Here is a 21056-nt window from a genome sequence, read left to right as displayed (position 1 = left end):
GAGTCTTGGAGGTAGAGACAGCCACGGGCTGGCTGGGCTGTGGCAGTCACTTGGGGGCACCTGATGTAGAGAGAGAGAAAATTGATGAGCGGTGATTCAGGGACACCTTCCCAAGGAGGATCCAACTGAATCCCGCGGCTGATCCCCAGCATAACATTAAGGTGGGCAAGAGGCTGCAGAGCCCCCTCCAAGGGAGAGAAGGGGTTGGCAGGGATGGAGAAGAAACCGAGTCAGATGCCCCAGTCTGGGGAAAGATGCATGCAGGGGCACAGAGGGTGCCCACCAATAAACACAGAAGGTCTCTGAAGGCCCCGCTGCCCCAGAGGGCCTCTGCTTTGCTACGGTGTGGGGAGGGGGCCAATCCCACCAGAAGAACTCCTTCCCAAGGAAGGTGCCATCTCCAGAAGCCCCTTTTCAAACAGCAGTGGCTGCCAGCGATTGGTTTATTGTATATCTGCCAGGTACATGACCAACCTGTTCCCATGAGATCCCCCTATTTTATGGCTGAGGCTGGGAGAGGTGAAATGATCTTCTTGCGATCACACAATTTGTCAATGACAAGGCCGGGATTTGAAAGCAGCATTCCCTGTTTCCTGAGAGGGAAGGAAAGAGCTGATGGGGTATTTGTGGGGAAGGCTAAGGTTTGGCAACTTGGGGCCAGGAATCTGGGCGGAGCGAGGAGGAAAGATGGTGTCTGCTGCCACCTTGTGGTCCATAGAGCTGCTGCAGTGGAGGCGTGGAGCCGGGCCACCCAGGCTGCCAGAGGGAACTGAGGCTGCCTTGGGTGCATGAGGGTCAGCGCCAAGGCAGGGGTTGTCATGAGAGGGTGGGCATTCAAGTGAGGGTCTCCCAGATCGCAAGCCCAACTCACTATGACGTGTGAGACCCTTGACATGTCTCTTACCCTCATTCCTCAGCTTCTCTCACCGCCTTTGAGAGGATGAAAAGAGATCCTCTTTACTCCTGTGAAGACCCTCACAGCCTTTACTCATCTTTGCAGTTGGAAAAACTCAGGACCCAGTGGGCAGGTCCAGGATTGTGGGGCCTAAGGCTTATTAGGGGGCCTCTTTTTTTAAAAAAAGTGAATGTAAAGAATAAATGAAGAGTGTAAAGGGATAGAGGAAAACAATAGAATGGGAAAGACTAGAGATCTCTTTGAGAAAACTGGAGATGCCAAGGGAATATTTCGTGAAAGGATGGACACGATAAAGGAGAGAAACGATAATGACCTAACAGAAGCAGAAGAGATTAAGAAGAGGTGGCAAGAATACACAGAGGAACTACATGGAAAAAACTCTTAATGACCCAGATAACCACAATGGTGTGATCATTCACCTAGAGCTCGACATTCTGGATGTGAAGTCAAGTGGGCTTTAGGAAACATTACTAGGAACAAAGCTGGTAGAGGCGACAGAATTCCAGCTACTTAAAATCCTAAAAGATGATGCTGTTAAAGTGCTGCACTCAACATGCCAGCAAATTTGGAAAACTCAGCAGTGGCCACAGGACTGGAAAAGGTCAGTTTTCATTCCAATCCCAAAGAAGGGCAATGCCAAAGAATGTTCAAACTATGGTACAACTGCACTCATTTAACATACTAGCAAGGTAATGCTCAAAATCCTTTAAGCTAGGCTTCAGCAGTATGTGAACTGAGAAATTCCAGATTCATAAGCTGGATTTCAAAGAGGCAAAGGAAGCAGAGATCAAACTGCTAACATTAGTTGGATCATAGAGAAAGCAGAGGAGTTCCAGAAAGGAATCAACTTCTGCTTCATTGACTACACTAAAGCCTTTGACTGTATGAATCACAACAAAGATTGGAAAATTCTTAAAGATATGGGAATACCAGATCACCTTACCTGTCTCCTGAAAAACATGTATGTGGGTCAAGAAGCAACATTTAGAACCAGACATGGAACAACTGACTTGTTCAGAATCGGGAAAGGAGTATGACAAGGCTGTATATTGTCACCCTGCTTATTTAACTTATATTTATAGTGTGTGCTGTTGCTCAGTCATGTCTGACTCTTTGCCACCCCACAGATTGTGGCACACCAGGTTCCTCTGTCCATGGGATATCCTAGCAAGAATACTGGAGTAGTTTCCCATTTCCTACTCCAGGGGATCTTCTTGACTGAGGGATCGAACCCTGGGTCTATATGCAGAGTACATCATGCAAAATGCCTGGCTGAATGAATCACAAGCTGTAATCAAGATTGCTGAGAGAAATACCACCAACCTAACATATGCAGATGATACCACTCTATGGCAGAAAGTGAAGAGGAACTAAAGAGCCTCTTGATGAAGGTGAAAGAGGAAAGTGAAAAACCTGGCTTGAAACTCAACATTAAAAAACTAAGATCATGGCATCTGGTCCCATTACTTAGTGGCAAATAGAAGGGGAAAAAGTGGAAGCAGTGACAGATTTTATTGTCTTGGGCTCCAAAATCACTGCAGTGACTGAAGCCATGAAATTAAAAGATGCTTCCTCCTTGGAAAGAAAACTATGACAAACTTAGTGTATTAAAAAGCAGGGACATTACTTTGAGACAAAGGTGCATATAGTCAAAGCTATAGTTTTTCCAGTAGTCATGTACAGATGTGAGAGTTGGTTCATAAAGAAGCCTAAGCGATGAAGAATTGATGCTTTCGAACAGTGTTGCTGGAGAAGACTCTTGAGAGTGCCTTGAACAGCAAGAAGATCAAATCAGTCAGTCCTAAAGGAAATTAACACTGAATATTCATTGGAAGGTCTGTTGCTAAAGTTCCAATAGTTTGGCCATCTGATGCAAAGAGCAGACTCATTGGAAAAGACCCTGATGATGGGAAGGATTGAGGGCAGGAGGAGAAGGGGGCAACAAAGGATGAGATGGTTAGATGGCATCACCAACTCAGTGGACATGAATTTGAGAAAGCTCTAGCCTGGCATGATACAGTCCATGAGATCACAAAGAGTCTGACATAATTTAGTGACTGAACAACAAAGAAATAAAAAATTCCTGTAGCCACTCAGGGCTTCCCAGGTGGCGCTAGTGGTAAAGAACCAGCCTGCCAATACAGGAGACATAAGAGACATGGATTCGATCCCTGGGTCGGGAAGATCCCCTGGAGGAGTGCATGGCAACCCACTCCCATATTCTTGCCTGGAGAATCCCATGGACAGAGGAGCCTGGCGGGCTACGGTCCATAGGGTTGCAAAGAGTCGAACACAACGGAAGCGACTTAGTACGCATGCATGTAGCCACTCAAGGCTGCAGGACACAAGTGGGAAGAAGGGAAAGTCAGAATGGAGAGAGACAGTGCTCTTAACCAACTAAGGTTTGTGTATTTCACTTTTGCAAATTTTATGGACATTTATGACCTTGTGAACATAAGGCCAGGGTCCTTCCTAGGGAAGGACCTATGCGAGTGTGAAGCCTTGACTGACACATAAACCACGTGGTGAATCCACCCCTAGGCCTGGCAGGGTCAAGTATTAGGTGCCCATGGGAGATGCGGGAATTCTGAAGCCAGAGCAGGAGCTGGGTTCGTGTCTCCCAACCAGTCCCCTTCACCCCAGCCCCACTGCCATACCCCACAGGCAGGCTCTTCACCCACGTCCTCCAGAGCTGCCTACCTGGAGCTGAGCCCATACTCAACGGACCTTGTGTGTGGCCACATCCTAACAGCTGGGTTGCTCCAGCCAGGACTTCTCGGGGATCCTCTGTTCCATCCAATCCAACCCTCATTTGGTTTCCAGACTTGGAGGCCCAAGGCTATAAGCCCCAGGAAGCCTTCTCCAGCTGCCCTCGCCTCCCTAGGAGGCCTTTGGTCCGTACGGAGTTGTTGTCTGAGTCCCTGCAGCGCTGTCCGTAGGGTGTCATCCACGTGTGGTCAGTCTAGATGGACATCCTAAGGCCCTCCTCTTCAGCGAGGCCTGGGGGGTGGAGGGTGAGAGACAAAAAAAGGACTCAGACCCAGTCCCAGCCCTCCTCTAGCTCATAATCTGGTGGTCAGGTAAGATGGAGACTGAGTCTCGAGATTTTCAGGCCTGGCAGTAACCTCAAGATGGAAGAGTCCAAGTAATTATCAAACTCATTTAGCCACAAAAGCTCAGTGTAAGAAACAGAGAGAAGCAGGACTGTGCTGCGTGAAGCGATGTAAGAGGATATGGAAATTCTGTTTGCTTGGCCTTCCCCAGCCCTTCTAAGAAACTATGAGTTGAAACCACTAAGATCAAGTTCTTTGTTTTAACAGAGGCCTAGCAAGGATAACAGATGTGACCAAGGTCACAGAACAAGTTAGTAGCCAAGGATGTGTTCAAACCTAGTGAAACTGTACCCCATAGGATTAAAAAGTTCTGAAACCATACCGCATAGGGTTAACAGAAACTGGTAACTAATAGAAATTCTTGGGCTTGTCTTACAGAACAGCAGGTAAGGGAATGGTTTGGGGGGGGGGGAACCCCTCTGCTTATAACCTGCCTCCACTGACCAAGCTCACTTAATTATTTTCTGACTCCTTAATCACCCCTATAGATAACACCTCTGACATATGGGTCACTACGGTAACAGGAGCTTAAGTTGTTTTCCAGGAGCTTGGAGTCAGCTCCCGTCCAGTTCAAGCTGGCTAGGACTGGGTCAGACCACTCACCCTAAAACTGGGCCTGCACAGAGTTCTGATGAATGACCTTTGGACAACAGAGCCAAAAACTCCACCCTCAGATCATGCTAAGCACCTCCATTGTTGAGCATACGTCCTAGAAAGAGGCCATGTCACTCAGATGCACCTGCACAGACCCTGATTACCTCACCTTTTCCCTACCTCCAACCACCTTTCCCAATGCTGAAACCCTGCTTCTTTATCTCATAAATATCCCTTCAGGGAGATAGATCTGAGATTTCTTCTCCTGTCTCCTCACTTGGCTGCCTTGTGAATAAACCCTTTCTCTGCTGCAAATAGTGGCAGATTTTATATTTTTTGAGCTCCAAAATCACTATGGATGGTGACTGTGCCATGAAATTAAAAGACCTTGCTCCCTGGAAGAAAAGCTATGACAAACAGCATACTAAAAAGCAGAGACATTACTTTGCTGACAAAGGTCCATCAAAGCTATGGTTTTTCCAGTAGTCATGTACAGGTGTGAGGGTTGGACCATAAAGAAGGCTGAGCGCTGAAGAACTAATGCTTTCGAACTGTGGTGCTGGAGAAGACTCTTGAGAGTCCCTTGGACAGCAAGGAGATCAAACCAGTCAATCGTAAAGGAAATCAACACTGAATATTCATTGGAAAAACTGATGCTGAAGATGAAACTCCAATACTTTGGCCACCTGATGCAAAGGACTGACTCACTGGAAAAGACCCTGATGCTGAGAAAGACTGAGGGCAGGAGGAGAAGGGGATGACAGGGGACGAGATGGTTGGATGGCATCACCAACTTAATGGACCAGTTTGAGCAAACTCCAGGAGACAGTGAAGGACAGGGAAACCTGGTGTGCTGCAGTCCATGGGGTCGCAAAGATTCAGACATGACTTAGCAACTGAACAACAATAACTGCTGCAAACTTCTGCATCTCAGCATCTGACTTGCCGCATGTCAAGCAGATGAACCTGGTTCAGTAGCACTAGATCTGCCTGTCCAGGTTTCAGGCTGTCTCTGCTCAGTCTCAGTACTGGACCGTCAGGGCTGAACCATCCTCCCCACCCCTGACTCACATCTCCCTCCAGTATCATTCTGGATTCCACTCAGCACAGCCAGGATGGTGAAGAGAAGCTCAAAGTGGCCCCAGGGGCCATGGGAGTGGGACAGCAAAGAAGAGGGGCCCTTTTGGAGCCCATGCTGAATAAGGAGAAAGACTGGACTTTTGTCTGTTTGCTCACTGCTTATCCTCTGTCTTAGCACAGAGCCTGCCACTCTGTAACACGATAAATATTAGTTGAATGACTGGATTTGAGGTAGCAGCTCAGGGGAATCTTCTTGGGTGGGGAAATCATCCCTCCAGGTTAACCTCATCCATCTCTGGGTGTTTCCCCTGGTCCTGTGGGGGTTGGGATCTGGGCTGGACTTCCTGTAGATCTTAGTAAAGATTTCAGCTTCGTTGTGTCTTCCTTCTCTTTCTCTCTGGAGCAATATCCTATCAGAGAAAGCTGTTGTGTTACTTTGGGCAAGTCACTTTCCCTCTCTGAGCCTCCAGCTCCTCATTTGTTAAAAATACTCACTTTAAGGTGTTTTTAACTATTCACTTTATATATTTATTATGACTTTTCATGTGCCAGGCCCTGCATAAGGCCCATGGAATAGAGAGAATAAAATAGGTAATAACTTGAAAGGATAAGAGTGCCTGGTATATAATGGATGGTCAGTCAGTTATAGTTCTCCATGCTCATCCAGTGTTTCCCAATAGAATGCCCCCCCTCATTCAAGACCCTCTTTCAGGAACCAGTTCCAGTCTACAGCTTCCAGGGATGAGAGAGCTGCCAGGTGGATCAGCTGTGGACAGCACAACAGGGGAATGGAGTGGGGACCAAATAAGGGTGCTAATGCCACACAAGACCAGTAGGTGGCAGAAGCGTCCGGGAAATGAGCTTGTCTCCTTCTTCAGTTCAGTCGTTCAGTCGTGTCGGACTCTGTGACCCCATGAACCGCAGCACGCCAGGCCTCCCTGTCCATCACCAACTCCCGGAGTTCACCCAAATTCATGTCCATTGAGTCAGTGATGCCATCCAACCATCTCATCCTCTGTCATCCCCTTCTCCTGCCCTCAATCTTTCCCAGCATCAGGGTCTTTTCAAATGAGTCAGCTCTTCGCATGAGGTGGCCAAAGTATTGGAGTTTCAGCTTCAACATCAGTTGTTCCAATGAACACCCAGGACTGATCTCCTTTAGGATGGACTGGTTGGATCTCCTTGTAGTCCAAGGGACTCTCAAGAGTCTTCTCCAACACCACAGTTAAAAAGCATCAATTCTTTGGCACTCAGCTTTCTTTATGGCCCAACTCTCACATCCATACATGACTGCTGGAAAAACCACAGCCTTCACTAGATGGACCTTTGTTGGCAAAGTAACGCCTCTGCTTTTTATATGCTGTCTAGGTTGGTCATAGCTTTTCTCCCAAGGAGGAAGCATCTTTTAATTTCATGGCTGCAATCACCATCTGCAGTGATTTTTGGAGCCCAAAAAAATAAAGTCTGCCACTGTTTCCACTGTTTCTCCATCTATTTGCCATGAAGTGATGGGACCAGATGCCATGATCTTAGTTTTCTGAATGTTGAGTTTTAAGCCAACTTGTTCACTCTCCTCTTTCACTTTCATCAAGAGGCTCTTTAGTTCTTCTTTGCTTTCTGCCATAAGGGTGGTGTCATCTGCATATCTGAGGTTATTGATATTTCCCCCAGGAATCTTGATTCCAGCTTGTGCTTCATCCAGCCCAGCGTTTCTCATGATGTACTCTGCATATAAGTTAAATAAGCAGGGTGACAATATACAGCCTTGACGTACTCCTTTTCCTCTTTGGAACCAGTGTGTTGTTCCATGTCCAGTTCTAACTGTTGTCTCCTTGTGGACTCCTAAATTTCTCCTAGGCCAGGCTGTGTTCATACAGTGAACACATTGCTGTAAATGAGTGTGTGTCTCAGTGGGAAGTGTGTGTATAAAGAAGTGCATGTGCATGCCTGTATCATGAACACCTGTGTGCATGTGTTTGTGAACAATATATACACAGGTGCCAGGAATGAGTCTGGGTGAGAGAACAGAAGGTACCAGACGGTGTGAAGGAGTGTGTGTGGGGAATGTGTTTGGCACACATTTGGGTGTGTGGGTGTGTGTGTGTGGCCCTCAGGTCAGTGTGGGTCTATTTGCAAGTGGCTGTGTGGTATGTGTAGACTCCCCCCAAACCCCAGCACAGCCTCTGAGCCTTCTGGGTCCTGGATCTCTGGAACACCCAGTGAATCCCATGGCAAAGCACACACTTGACACAGAGTGTCGTTGTTGTTCAGTCACTCAGTTGTGTCTGGCTGTTTGCAACCCCATGGACTGCAGCACGCCAGGCTTCCCTGTCCTTCACCATCTCCCAGAGCTTACTAAAACTCATGTCCATTAAGTTGGTGATGCCATCTAACCACCTCGTCCTCCATCGTCCCCTTCTCCTCCTGCCTTCAATCTTTCCCAGCATCAGAGTCTCTTCTAATGAATCAGGTCCTCACCTTAGGTGGCCAAAGTACTGAAGCTTCAGCTTCAGCATCAGTCCTTCCAATTAATCTTCAAGTTTGACTTCCTTTAGGATTAACTGGTTTGATCTCCTTGCTCTCCAAGGGACTCTCAAGAGTCTTCTCCAGCACCACAATTTGAAAGCATCAATTCTTCAGCGCTCAACCTTCTTTATGGTCCAACTCTCGCATCCATACATGACTGCTGGAAAAACCATAGCTTTGACTATACACACCTTTGTCGGCAAAGTAACGTCTCTGCTTTTTTTTTTTTTTTTACGTCTCTTCTTTTTAATTCACTGTCTAGGTTTGTCATAGCTTTTCTTCCAAGAAGCAAGCGTCTTTTAATGACAAATAGTGCAGACTCCATTTCAGAGGGTTCTAGAATCACGGTGGACCCCCAGGGGCTCCCCTGGGTAAAGGGAGTATATTCAAATGTTAAGAGAATGGGGAACTATGGGTGATGTTTTCCCCTTCTTTTTAAGCTTATCCTCAGACTCTATAGTGAGCATTCTATAATGACCGTAAACATCACTGAAAGGAAAAAAAAGCCTGTGTTCCCTTCCGCCATATTTCCCTCCCTCTCCCCACACCCCGTTAGGAAGCAGCTGGGTTCTCGAGTCTGGGCAATGCTGTGGGGGCCCAGCCACCTTCTGAGCAAGGGCAGGTCCTGCTCAGCACGGGGGTGGCAGAGGGGGTATAGCAGCTGCAAGATATCCCAGCAGGGCCAAGGGTCAGCAGAGAGCAATCCAGGAAGCCTTCCTGGAGGCAGAGGAAGCGGCGCTGACCTGGAAGTGTGATGACGTTGGCACCTGAGAGGAGCCTGCGCCACCTGCCCCATTTCTCTGAGAACTGCCCACCCCTGGGCTGGGTCTCAGCAGCCCCGTCCCTGTAGAGGGTCCCCCTCTCTCTCCAAGGGCGTTTGAGGTGGTGGCTCAATCCACTTAGGCTCCTGGCATCCTCCACTGGGAAGGAGCACAAGAAATCATCTGGACTTTTCAGGCAACTGGAAGCTATTGAAGGTGAAAAGCAGAGTGTGTTTCCCCATCAATAATAATGTGCCCTCGTTACATGACAGCTGCTGTCTTGTTGGGTCCTGAAGAGAATCCTGGTTACGGTAACTGCTCTCCTATTTTACAAAAGAGGAAAGAGATGCCTGGAGTGGTCCTGCAGATATGCTTTTCCTCAAGGCATATATACAGCGGTGAAGAAAGAAAATCTCTAGCGTGCACATACTCAAACACCTAATGCTCTGGTGTGCGCTTCCCTCTCCTCTTCCCTCCCCACCCCAACACACCCTCAGAGCTGTTCTTTCCAGCCTCAGGGAGAATTGGCTCTGGGCAGAGCTGTAGGGCTTCTGGAAGGTTCTCTGAGGAGAGTGAAGCCAAGCAGTCAAGCCCCCTTCCTCCCCGGAGCAGCCTGGTAGCCCCGCCGCCATTGCTGCCCACACTGTCTGCCGCTGGGGTGGGGGCTGAGGTCCCAGTCTCCCCACGGTGTTGGACCTCACCTCCTCGACACAGCAGGCCCCAGATGGGCAGCCCAGGTCTAGGGCTCTGGGCTTGGAAGGAAGGTTGTCCTGAGGGGGAGAGGGGCTCTGTGACCTGATGCCTTCTTCAGGACCTGGTCTCACACGGTGGGAAGGCAGGTCCTGGGACAGGAAGTCCGCCTTCCAGAGAGTTAGGCAGTAAGCTCAGGGCCAGCATGTATTTGAGGAGAACCTGAGGAGGTGGGGACGCTCTCTGAGGCTTCAGGCTCTGACTCCTGCTCCCAGCACTGCCTTGAACGAGCACAGAGGAGATTTGGGTCTTCTATGACCAAAGGCTTCCCTGGTGGCTCAGCTGGTAAAGATATCCGCCTGCAATGTGGGAGACCTGGGTTCGATCTCTGGGTTGGGAAGATTCCCCTGGAGAAGGGAAAGGCCACCCACTCCAGTATTCTGGCCTAGAGAATTCCATGGACTCTGTAGTCCACGGGGTCATAAAGAGTCAGACACGAATGAGGGACTTTCACTTTCATGACCAAAGGCAGGCCCATTGTAGGGCCGGTGGGAGGGGGAGGGGGGGAGGGCGGTGAGTGGGAGCCCCAACAGGCTTGAGGAGCATGCGGGCCTTAGATTAGGGGGGTGGGCCACAGGGAAGAAGGCGGAGTCAATCTGGAGGGGAAGGGGTGGGGCACATGCTAGGAAGTGGCTACAGCTGTCTCTTGAGTGGGGTTCTCCCATCAGATCAGTTTTTGACACGGGCTCAGTAGCTGTGGTGGGCCTAGTTGCCCCGAGTTATGTGGGATCTTAGTTCCCTGACCAGGGATCGAACCCACGTCCCCTGCATTCTTAACCACTGGGCCACCAGGGAAGTCCCAGAGGGGGTTTTTCAGGACAGGGTCACATCACCCTCTGAGTCAGGTCCTGAGGCGGGGGCTGTACTTTTCCCTCTGTGAGCGGGCAGGTCTATGTCATCCCCCCCACAGACTGGGCTCCCCTCTTGGGAGGACCACGGGGGTGAGCAAAAGAAACAGCCGGAGATTGCAGACACTGAGAACAGGGCTCACTTTATTGGGAAAACAGAAAGTTGGGTCCTTGGTCCCCAAATGGAACCTGGGAGAGGCAAAAGCCAGGTGTCTGAGCCAAGCTTCATTTCTGACACGCCTGCCTCCCTCACCCGCAAAGGGGGACAACTCCAGTGACACACACTGGACCCCTAGAGGGCCTCTGGTTCTCCCAGTCTCTGGCAAATGCCCAGGGCATTTTACCAATAGATGTCTGTTTCTGGGATTGAGGAACATGAGGGAAACATCTCTTTCTCTCCCAGGAAGGCAGTGCCCTCAGAATCCATCAACCCATGTCCATGGTGCAGAGGCCCAGAGAGGGACAGAGCCCCGCCCAGGGGCACACAGCAAGTGGGAGATGGAGAGTCAAACCCATGTTCCTTGTCTACTGGGTTGGGACTCATTTCAAGAGGAGATTCTAGAAGATGACCCACTGGATGGATGTCACCTGCACTGACACCTCCCCAGGGACACCATCTCCATGATTCAACCATGCAGGCCAGGAGGCCCAGGCCGGTGCCACCTGGGGACCTTTCTTCCCTCCCAGGCTGTGCCCCAATCTAGGGTCTCTGAGTCCCGGCAAGGACCAAAGGGGACAGCTCTGTAGAAGGTACCTGGAGAGAAGACATCTTCTTGAAGTTTGCCTCTCCAATGCATGCTGTCCCACCTTCTGAAACGCAAACTCAGGCAGATGGCTAAAAAGGAAAGTTCTTTGCTCCTGACCAACCTACAGCGTTCAGAGACGGAGTCAGAGCAGGGATAAACAAGAACATCAGATAATGTTAAAAAGCTCCATATGTTGAGCACTTACTGCAGGCCAAGCACCTCTCTCCTCCACTCGGCAGAACAACTACTGTGTGCATTGCAGGTCAGTTGCCAGGAACGCTCGTGTGACCCAGACAGACAGGTCCTTCACTCATAGCTTCTTTGTAAATCCCCACAACTTCTTACCAGGGGAGCGTCATCGTCCACCATGGAGGAAATGGGTTCAGGAGTGAAGTGACTTCCCGAGGTCACACAGCACAGACAAGGCAGGCAGTCCACAAGTGCACAGAGCAAAGCAGTCTTCTGAGGCGGGGGGACTGGATGGGAGAGCAGCAACTGCCGAAGTCACAGCAGTTTCTCAGGCGGCCGCCGGCCGGTGCCCCTGCCACCCAGGTGATGAGACACGGGGCCTGCCGGGGTGGGGGGTGTGCTGTTCACACTTGGGAGCTGGACGCCAGGGTCTCCCTAGTACTCCTTCGTGTAATCACAGAGTGTCTGCTTGGGAGTCAGGCAAGCAGAGGAAGTGGACTTGACAGACCCAAGACAGCATTCTAGCCGGACCAGCCACGGACCAGCTGTGTGGCCTTAGGCAAGTCATTGCCCTCTCTGAGCCTCAGTTTTCTCACCTATAAAATAGGGGTAACAGTAATGCCTGTTCATAGTTATGCTGTGAAGATGAAGTGTCACCCCATATCTAGTGCCTAGAACAACGAAGGGCCCCACGTGCCGTCTGTATTACCTGTTGTGACGATACTGGCCTCTCACCGAGATGGGGATGCGAAGGCACTCCGTGTCCGGGAAGAGCTGCTCACAGGTGGGGCTCGTGGCAGCTGCCACTGATGAATCAGAGATTGAGCAAGCCCTGAGCCCAGTGCTCTGCTCCATCAGGGGGTCCATCCTGACCGCGTCAGCTCCCCTCTGGCTACCATTCTGAATTTCCAAGCTGCCCGCCCCGAGAACCACCCAGCCTGCAATTCGAGCCCCTGCTACAGACTCCTCACCCATCACTTCCCCTGACTCTGTACTATGTGCACAGTGCCCAGAAATGAAATAAAGGAAGAAATGATGACGATAAATGATAAGAGAAAAGGGTGTGTGTGTGTGAGTGTTATGTGTGTGTGTGTGTTGTATGTGAGTGCTGGAGTCAGGATCCAGGGGGACAACTTCCTAGGGGTTTTGGAGGCCCTGAGCTGGCTCCCAGCCTGGATCTGCAGTAGTTGCCAGGTAGGAAGGCAGGCTGAGGATCTGCTGCTGATGACCAAGGGGCTGGTCTTGGGCCAGAGGCCCAGCAGATGCCCAACCTGGACTGTTGCTCCTCCAAGTCCTCTCAGGACATGGTGACCCCTCTCCATCTTAGGGAACAGCTCAAATTTCAAGCCAAGCAAACCTCCCTAGACAGCAGCCTCTGGCACCCCCATTCTTATTACAGGAGAACCCTGGCTTGGAGGCCTACTATGCAGCCTGGTAGCTCAGTCAGTAAAGAAACTGCCTGCAGTGTAGGAGACCCAGGTTTGATCCCTGGGTCGGGAAGATCCCCCGGAAAAGGAAATGGCAACCCACTTCAGTATCCTTGCCTGGAAAAGTCCATGAACAGAGGAGCCCAGTGGACTGCAGTCCATGGGGTTGAAAAGAGTTGGGCATGACTGAACAATGAACACTTTCACTTTTCGTGTGCTCTCTCTGTCCTTCAGAGAGGGCACTTGGGAGGGCACTTGGAAGTGAAGCAACTTGCTTAAGATCATACTGCTAGAAATGGTCAAGAGTCCATCAAAATCAGGACACTTATTAGAAACTGAGCATCGTATTAGAGGCTGACTCATTCCCTTGTCTTAAGTCTAGGAGGAAACAGAAGTACAGAGCGGGCAAATTCCTTACTGAGGTCACACAGCCAGACAGTTAGCATCAGAGCTGATTTCTGAATCCATTGTTGAGGGTTCCAGGCCACGCCGAAGACTGAACCTGAAGGCTCCGGTTTACTCCCATCACTCTCCTGCCCTCCCCACCCAACCTCTCTGACATGACACTTGACATTATCCATCACTCCCTCCCCCTGGGAACGCCCTCCTCCTCCGGTTTCCATGGTAGCACATTCTCCCCATCCTCCTCCTTCCTCTCTGGCAGCTTCTCACTCTCCATGGTGGCGCCTACAAAGCAGGGGATCCCCAGGCTGGGTCCCCCATCTCTTCTCTCTTCATCACTACCCCTGAAAGCTCCCCTCCTTTCCCATCTGGGTCTCCAGCTCTGACCTTGCACAGCAACTCTACTTTTGAGTAATAATGGATACTTTCCACACACTAATAGCCCATGTGCAGGGCCCTGTACATACATTAATTTATTAAATCCTTACAACAATCCCATGAAGGAAGTCCACTCTACAGATGAGGAAACTGAGGCACAGAGAGGGAAAGCCTAGCTCTGACCCCAGCTTTAACCACTACTTCTATTACAAGAAGAGATATGAAATTGTAGGACATTTTGAAACCAGAAGCAAAAACTTTCCTCCTACCTCTTGTAAAGAGAGGAGTGGAAATTTTGTAGAAAATCAGACCTACTCCACCGCTTTGAGAGCCCGGTGATGATCTAGAATTACATTGTCAATTTGGAGCTTTAAAATGCATCATGCACAATACACTTTGAAGCTTGAAGATTTGGAGAGCTTCAGGAGGAACAAAAGTTCACGGAAAATTGCCCTTTTCCCTCAGATTTTCCCATTTAGTTTTAAGTTTCCAAAAACTTCACCCCAGGATACCAGCTACTAAGGCTTTTATACTTCAATGATGCCTGGAATTCACTGGCAACTTGGACCCTGGAGTTCTGACTTGAGTTCTGCTACCACGAATAGGCTCGGTGAATTAGGAGTAAGTGGCTTGACCTCTCTGAGCCTGACTTCTTGTTTAAAATAAAGACAGGATTACTTGCTCCACTGGGCTGTCATGGGCCAGAGAAATGATGGGCATCAAGCTCGTGGCTTGGGGGCCAGCACACAGAAGCATTCGACTGAGCCCCACACTTCAGCTGCACACAATTTCTTGGGTTTACCAAGCGCTTGATCATTCCACGCTTTTGCACACACTGCTCTCTCTTCTTGGTGGCTAACTCCTAGTCATCCTTTAAGGCCCTCTGACCCTTTCCACCCTTCTCAGAATTGCTACAAATACGGGTTTCAGTAAAAAGCTAGAACAGGCACTTCCCTGCAACACCCCCACCCATGCCGGGGCTCCCTGTCACCCCGCGTGAATCACACTGAGTTGCAAAGATTCATTTATGCTTTGGTCCAAGCATAGGCTCGAATCTTCTGAGGATGGGGTCATATCGGACTCACTTCTGAGTCCCAGTGCCCAGTGTGCACAGGAAGTAGACTTCAACATGTTTGCTTTACCTTAAATGCACGTGGTCTGGACCCGACCCCTGCTGACTCCAAGACGAAATTATATATGTGGATTGGCAACAAGCAGGCAGGTCCAGACAGCCACAGGAAATGGCAGTGACTGGATCTGGAGTGGGGACCCAATCTTTGCAAGGAGAATAAAGAGCTCTGGCTCCAATGTCACCTCCTTCAAGAGTCTTCCCTGGTTCCTAAATTGTCCCCTTTCTATACGTCTCCAGAAGGCACTAGCAGGAGGGGTCCCAAGTGATGATAATAAGTGTCCCAGAGTGTGTTCCCTGCCTTGCTGAACCCCCCACCCCATTAAGACACAGAGATCTTTTTAGTCACAAGCTCCATTTAGATGGTAACAATGATCCAGGTGGACTGGGACCCCAGGCCTTGATAGCTTAGCAGCCTGGATCGGAGTGCTGGCTACGATCTCACATCTTCCAGGACACTGGTGGAGCCACTTCCTGAAGGAAGGACATTCAGGTCTGGGGCTTCTCATCCTGAGAAGGTGACTATGTTTTGCCCACTAAGGGCATCCCTGCCCCTCTTGTGCCCAAAGCCCACCTTGGTGCCTAAGCCCCAACCCCCAGAATGCTAGTTCAGCCCCTGCTGGAGTGACAGCCTCCCAGAGAGGAGAAAGGCTTTTGTTGCAAGGAAACGACTGTCAAAGAGAGAAGAGGTATATTGTTTTTTTTTTTTCCCCTGTTTGAGACAAAGACGTCAATTTCTTTCCATCTGTCCCAAAAAGGGAAGAAAATTAAATTTGTTTTTACAAAGATGTCAGCACACCGCTTCAATAGGGAGTCAGGGTGTATGTGACAGAGGCGGTGTTGGGAAAAGAGGGGAGAGGTGGGGGGATGGTGGAGGTGAAGCTTGGGGTGGGGGACACAGAGAACAGACCAGACCCTGATATAGGGGGAAGCAAAGATCTGGGGATGCCGGAATAAAATGCCAAGTGAAAAGGAAAACGACTGTGCCTAACTCTGGTGGACCTTGCCCTCAGCAGCTTGAAGGGGTCAGCGTGCGCAGGGGGTGGGGCCTGGGGACACAGACTGATGCTGGCACTGACGTTACAAAAGCCTTCTCCCCCCAGTCCCTTCCTAGTCAGGTCCCAGAGCCGGGATGCAGCTCATCAGACATACTGGGTATAGCCAGATGTTGGGAGAAGGGAGAGGGGATTTCTTGGAGGTTCTTATCAAGGTGCCAGCGTCTGAGAGAAGGAAAATGCCACCCTGGTGCTTCAGAGGCCCCCAACCCCCAACCCAGAGCCAGGGGCCTCCGACACTCACGGAGCTATTGGCATGGCCCTCTGTCCTCCAGGACCTGGGCCAGAGAAACAAGGGTCTTGGGGACCCCCCAAAGTGTCCTCCCTGTGGCTTGAGGACCTAACTTCAAAGTAGAAGCCCCCTCCCTTTGCCTCAACCCCCCTCACCAGCCTTTGGCATTGGTTTGGGATTCGCAGGCCCTCCTGCTCCTCCCCGTGGGGACCCCGCCCCAGCTGAGGCCCGCCTTGCTTGCTACCGGGTCCTGCACCTCCACTGTCCCATCTCAAGCTCCACTTCGTTGCTGCGCCTCCCTGCCCCTTCCAGGGAAACGACTGTCGAGGAGAGAAAGTTGTATAGTTTCTAGTTTATTTTCTATTCGTTCATAAAAATGGCAAATTGGGCCTGGACCTCGGCGAGCCCCGCCCCTTTCTGGAACTCGGGGGCTGGGACTTGACTCCAAGCTGCGGCCCCATTGTTTGCACCCGAGCTCTCTCTCCCAGGCCAATCCGGAGCTGGAGCCTCCGTCTCACGGTCCTGTCCTTCAACTCACCCCCAGAGGAGGCCCCTCCTCATCACATCTGGGCCCGATCTTGAAGCTCGATTGCACCGTCCCCAGCACTGGCCCTCCTTGGTCCTGGGCCGGGTCTCAAACCAGACTCCCACTCCCGCCAACCCAGCTCCAACTAGATCTCGTGGCAGGGCCCCCCATTTAGCGGCCTAATCCCAGAGCCACAGGTCCACTGCCCTGGGCTAGCGAGCTCCCCCCGCCCCAACCCAAAGCCTTTGACCTTGAGCTCGGCCTAGAGGCATCGCCCCGCCGTCCGGCCCACTCCCCGCCCGTCCCAGACCAGCGATCCAGCCCACCGCACGGCCCCCGCCCGCCCCAACTCGCGTCGTGGCCCCCGCCCCCACTAGGACTCCGCCTAACCGCCGGGTCCCTCCGGAGGGACGCGCGGCGGGCCCGCCGGCCCCGGGTCAGGCGGCGGCGCCACCGCCGGGGCAGTCGGGCGGGGTGCAGGCGGTGACCCGTTCGCGGGCCGTGGCTTCGCGGGCGCGGCTGAAGCTGCCGGGCTCTGGGCGGCCGCAGGGCGTGCGGCAGAGCTGGCGGAAGCAGCGCTTGAAGTTCTCGTCGAGGAAGGCGTAGAGCACGGGGTTGAGGCTGCTGTTGGCGTAGCCGAGCGCGATGCACAGGTGCAGCGCGGCCACCACCAGCGGGTCGCGGCGGTCGATGTCCACCAGCGTCCAGACGATGACGAAGATGTGGATGGGGGCCCAGCACACCACGAAGGCGCCCACCACCACCAGCACCATGCGGGTGATGCGCCGCAGGCTGCGGTCCTTCTCCTTGGAGCCCGACAGCAGGCGCACACTGCGCAGGCGCAGCAGCATGAGGCCGTAGCACACGGTGATGACCAGTATGGGCACGACGAAGGCGAAGAGGAACACGCAGATCTTGGTCACCGTGTCCCAGTACCAGCTGGGGCTGGGAAACTGGAGCATGCACACCACTGCCCCGTCTGAGCCAGGGAAACAAGGAAAGACGGTGGGTGAGGGGCTGCTGGGCCTAAGGACCTCGTCTCCCTGCCCGCCCACCCTTCTCGGCCTAGTCAAGCCCCGCTGCCTCCTCCTGGCCTTTTCGATTCTTCTCCCTGCCATGTCCTCCATCACTTTCTGCACTTGGTGAACTCCTACTCATCCTTCAAGACCCCAGCAAACTGGCCCTAACCAAGGAGGTCTGCTTTCTATATTCTCTCCCAGCCCCTTTATCAGCCTCTGTGCCGGTGGGGAGCAGTGATATAATGATAGAATTTAGCTCAAGCCCACTAAATGTCTGTCATGATGATAACTGAAAACACCGCACACATTTACAAAGTAGCTCCAGTGGGGACAGTAGTGCTAAGACTGACTTAGAGAGCATGTGTTAAGAGTAGGACTCAGGCCCTGCTAACTGTGTGATGTGGCCTGGGCAAATTGTTCGACCTCTACCAGTTTCCATATAGTGGGACTAACAACAGTATCTAAACTCATAGGGTTGTTGTGAGGATCAAATGGGCCATGGTGTGGAAAGCATTTAGCACAAAATGGTTCAAACATTTGGCGCACTCATAGGGCAGAAACATGTGGGAGTCCGGGGTCAGAGCTAGGGCCAAGGAGGCGGATCTCAGCTTCATGTCAAAAGCGTTCTGACTGCCACACTTGTCCACAGATAAGAGGGGATGGGATAAGCTCCCTTCTCCTGGAGTGTGGGCTCAAGCTGGATGAGCACCTTGGGGATGTTATGGGATTAAGATACAGGGCTGAGGCTGGCCCAGGGGACTCCCAGGACCTCTTGGGATTCCGGAATCTGAGGACCCATCCAGTGGGCTTGGAGCCTGAGAGCTGTGAGAAAGGGGCTGGGGTCCACAGACAGAGTGGGCCCACAGGACATCAGGCTGGCAGGACCACCAGCCACAGATGGACCCAAGGACTTCCATGGTACAGATGGCAGAAGCAGGCCCAGAGAGGAATAGCACTTGTCCAAGGTCACACAGCAAGTGGCTTATAGAACTGAGTGCTAATGGTACACACTTAGGGAGTGTGTGTGTGTGTGTGTGTGTGTGTGTGTGTGAGAGAGAGAGAGAGAGAAAGAGAGTGGGGGGCGGGGGATGAGGAGGCCCATCTGGCCCAGCCCCCAGGAGGGCTGCAGTTAATGGCCTGTAAACTGAAGGCTGACAGTGAGGAATGAGGTCCAGCTGCTGAGTCAAGACTAATCACTCAGGGACCATATAAGGGCACCGGGAACTCTACCCTTGTGAGGGTCGAGGGTGGCCAAGAAACTCCCCACCAAGCCTGTTCCCTCTCCTACGACAATGCAAACCTTCACCCTGGCGGCAAAAAGGAGCAACAGTTATGGGGACAGGAACCTTGGGTTCTAGGCCAGATTCTACCAAATGTCTGCTAAATAAACCACCTGACCTCTCTGATTCTGTTTGCTTTCAGTCCAGTGGAAGTAGGAGTCCCTGCCTTGTCTATCTCACAGGCTCAATTATTCTAATAGCTGCTATTTATTGGGCCTTGACAATGAGCCAGGCCTTGTCCTAAGTGTTTTACAACCTATCATCTCATTTAATCTTTTCAACACCCCATGACAGAGCGTGGCTCAAGAGAGGTTAGTGACCAGTGTCTTTGACACCCTGCTAAATTACTTTACCCATTTATATCAAGCTGGGGTCATGTAACCAGCTATCACTGGACTTCCCATGTGGCTCACTGGTAATCTGCCTGCCAATGCAGGATCCCCTGGAGGAGGAAATGGCAACCTACTCCAGTATTATTGCCTAGGAAATCCTATGGACAGAGGAGCCTGGCAGGACTACAGTCCATGGGATCACAAGAGTCAGACATGACTAAAACAACAACTAACCAGATATCACTAGGAAGTGATGGGCCCTGCATTTCAAGTAATTCCTTTCTCACCACTCCCATATTCATCTGCTGGCCAGAGACTAGTACGTGCGTGTCTGCTAAGTCGCTTCAGTCATGTCTGACTCTTTGTGACCCTATGGACTGTAGCCTGCCTTGCTCCTCTGTCCATGGGATTCTCCAGGCAAGAATACTGGAGTGGGTTGCCATGTCCACCTCCAGGGGATTTGCCGACCCCAGGATCGAACCCTCGTCTCCTGCGTTGCAGGTGGATTCTTTATTCATTGACCCACCATGGAAGCCCAGATGCCGGCACACTGTAATCCAAACCATCATTTGGAGGCTGGATCCCTAATTGACTGTGTGGAGTAGAGCCCCTCCTCCTCTTACTCACACTGGACTGTGATGTGAGTGAAAAATACACTTCTACTGCGTTAAGCTATGGCCATTGTTAGAGCAGCCACCCTGACTGATACAGGTAGTTACTATACTACACTAATCCGGACAGCATTCTACTCTGAGGAAATGCACCTGTCATTCTACACAGGCCATTCTCTAGGCCTTGCTTTGGTCCTCTGGGCCAATGGAGTGGAAGGGAGTTTGGGATGGGATTGCAGATCTTATGGCCCCCACTGCTCACTGGTTACCCTCACCCCACTGGCTATCCACCATCTCCCTATAGGTCAGTAATCCACACATCTAGCCACCCATAATCCCATTCATAAAATTCCTTTGGCCAGCCACCCATACGACCACTGACCAGTCATTCATTCTCCCATCAGTCCACTACTCACATTCCCATTGGTTGACTATTCACACTCCCACTGGCCAGCCATCCACCCTCTCATTGATCAGCAACCCACACCTCCATTGGCGATCCACCTACGCCCACCCTGATAAGTGGTCTACAAACCCACAGAAGCCTGTGTGCTGCCTTCTGCGGGCAGTGATCTGTACCAAGGCTCCCTTCCTCACTCACCCCGGGGGCGGGTCACAGCCATGACCATGATGGGTACACCGACACCGGAGGCCAGGACCCAGATGCAGATGTTGATCAGCTTGGCCTTGGCAGGGGTGCGGAAGTCCAGGGCCTTGACGGGGTGGCAGACGGCAATGTAGCGGTCGACGCTCATCATGGTGAGCGTGAAGATGCTGGTGAACATATTGTAGTAGTCAATGGAGAGCACGACCTTGCAGAGCAGTTCCCCAAAGGGCCATGTCTCCATCAGGTACTTGGCACTCTGGAAGGGCAGTGTGCTGGTGGCCAGGGCGTCTGCCAAGGCCAGGTTGAAAATGTAGATGTTGGTGGCCGTCTTCATCTTAGTGTACCTTAAAAGGAAGTGCATATATAATTGTTCCATTTCACAGATTTCAGTTTCACATGAAACTTATGGAGGGGAATGACTGGCCCAAAGTGACAGGAAAAGGTCAGGGGCACAGGTGGGACTAGAACCCTGAACTATCTGATTCAGCATCACTCCTTTCCACTATAACAAGTACAAAAGGTGTTCTCCAGCAGG

At 51.4% G+C, this 21056-nt stretch overlaps 1 protein-coding gene across 5 annotated transcripts in view; it reads right to left on the bottom strand.

Annotated features, from left to right (window-relative positions):
• Window positions 1-3422: 3422 nt before the first annotated feature.
• The window catches only part of OPRD1 (opioid receptor delta 1), a 50722-nt gene continuing 33088 nt past the window's right edge, over window positions 3423-21056 (bottom strand). For 4 of the 5 annotated variants that reach the window (XM_043909482.1, XM_043909483.1, XM_043909484.1 and 1 more), the window contains exons 2-3: window positions 20516-20865; window positions 10730-17651 (exon numbers count right to left, since the gene is read on the bottom strand). In XM_043909482.1, the coding sequence (XP_043765417.1) occupies window positions 17110-17651; window positions 20516-20865 (892 nt within the window). In that variant the 3' untranslated portion in view covers window positions 10730-17109. Of the gene's footprint in view, window positions 3917-10729; window positions 17652-20515; window positions 20866-21056 lie in introns of those variants that run through there. The other variant, XR_006342341.1, reaches the window with a different exon arrangement.

This window comes from Cervus elaphus, chromosome 8 (genome assembly GCF_910594005.1).
Source record: "Cervus elaphus chromosome 8, mCerEla1.1, whole genome shotgun sequence".
NCBI lineage: Eukaryota > Metazoa > Chordata > Mammalia > Artiodactyla > Cervidae > Cervus > Cervus elaphus.
This window is presented reverse-complemented; position numbering and strand designations above follow the sequence as displayed.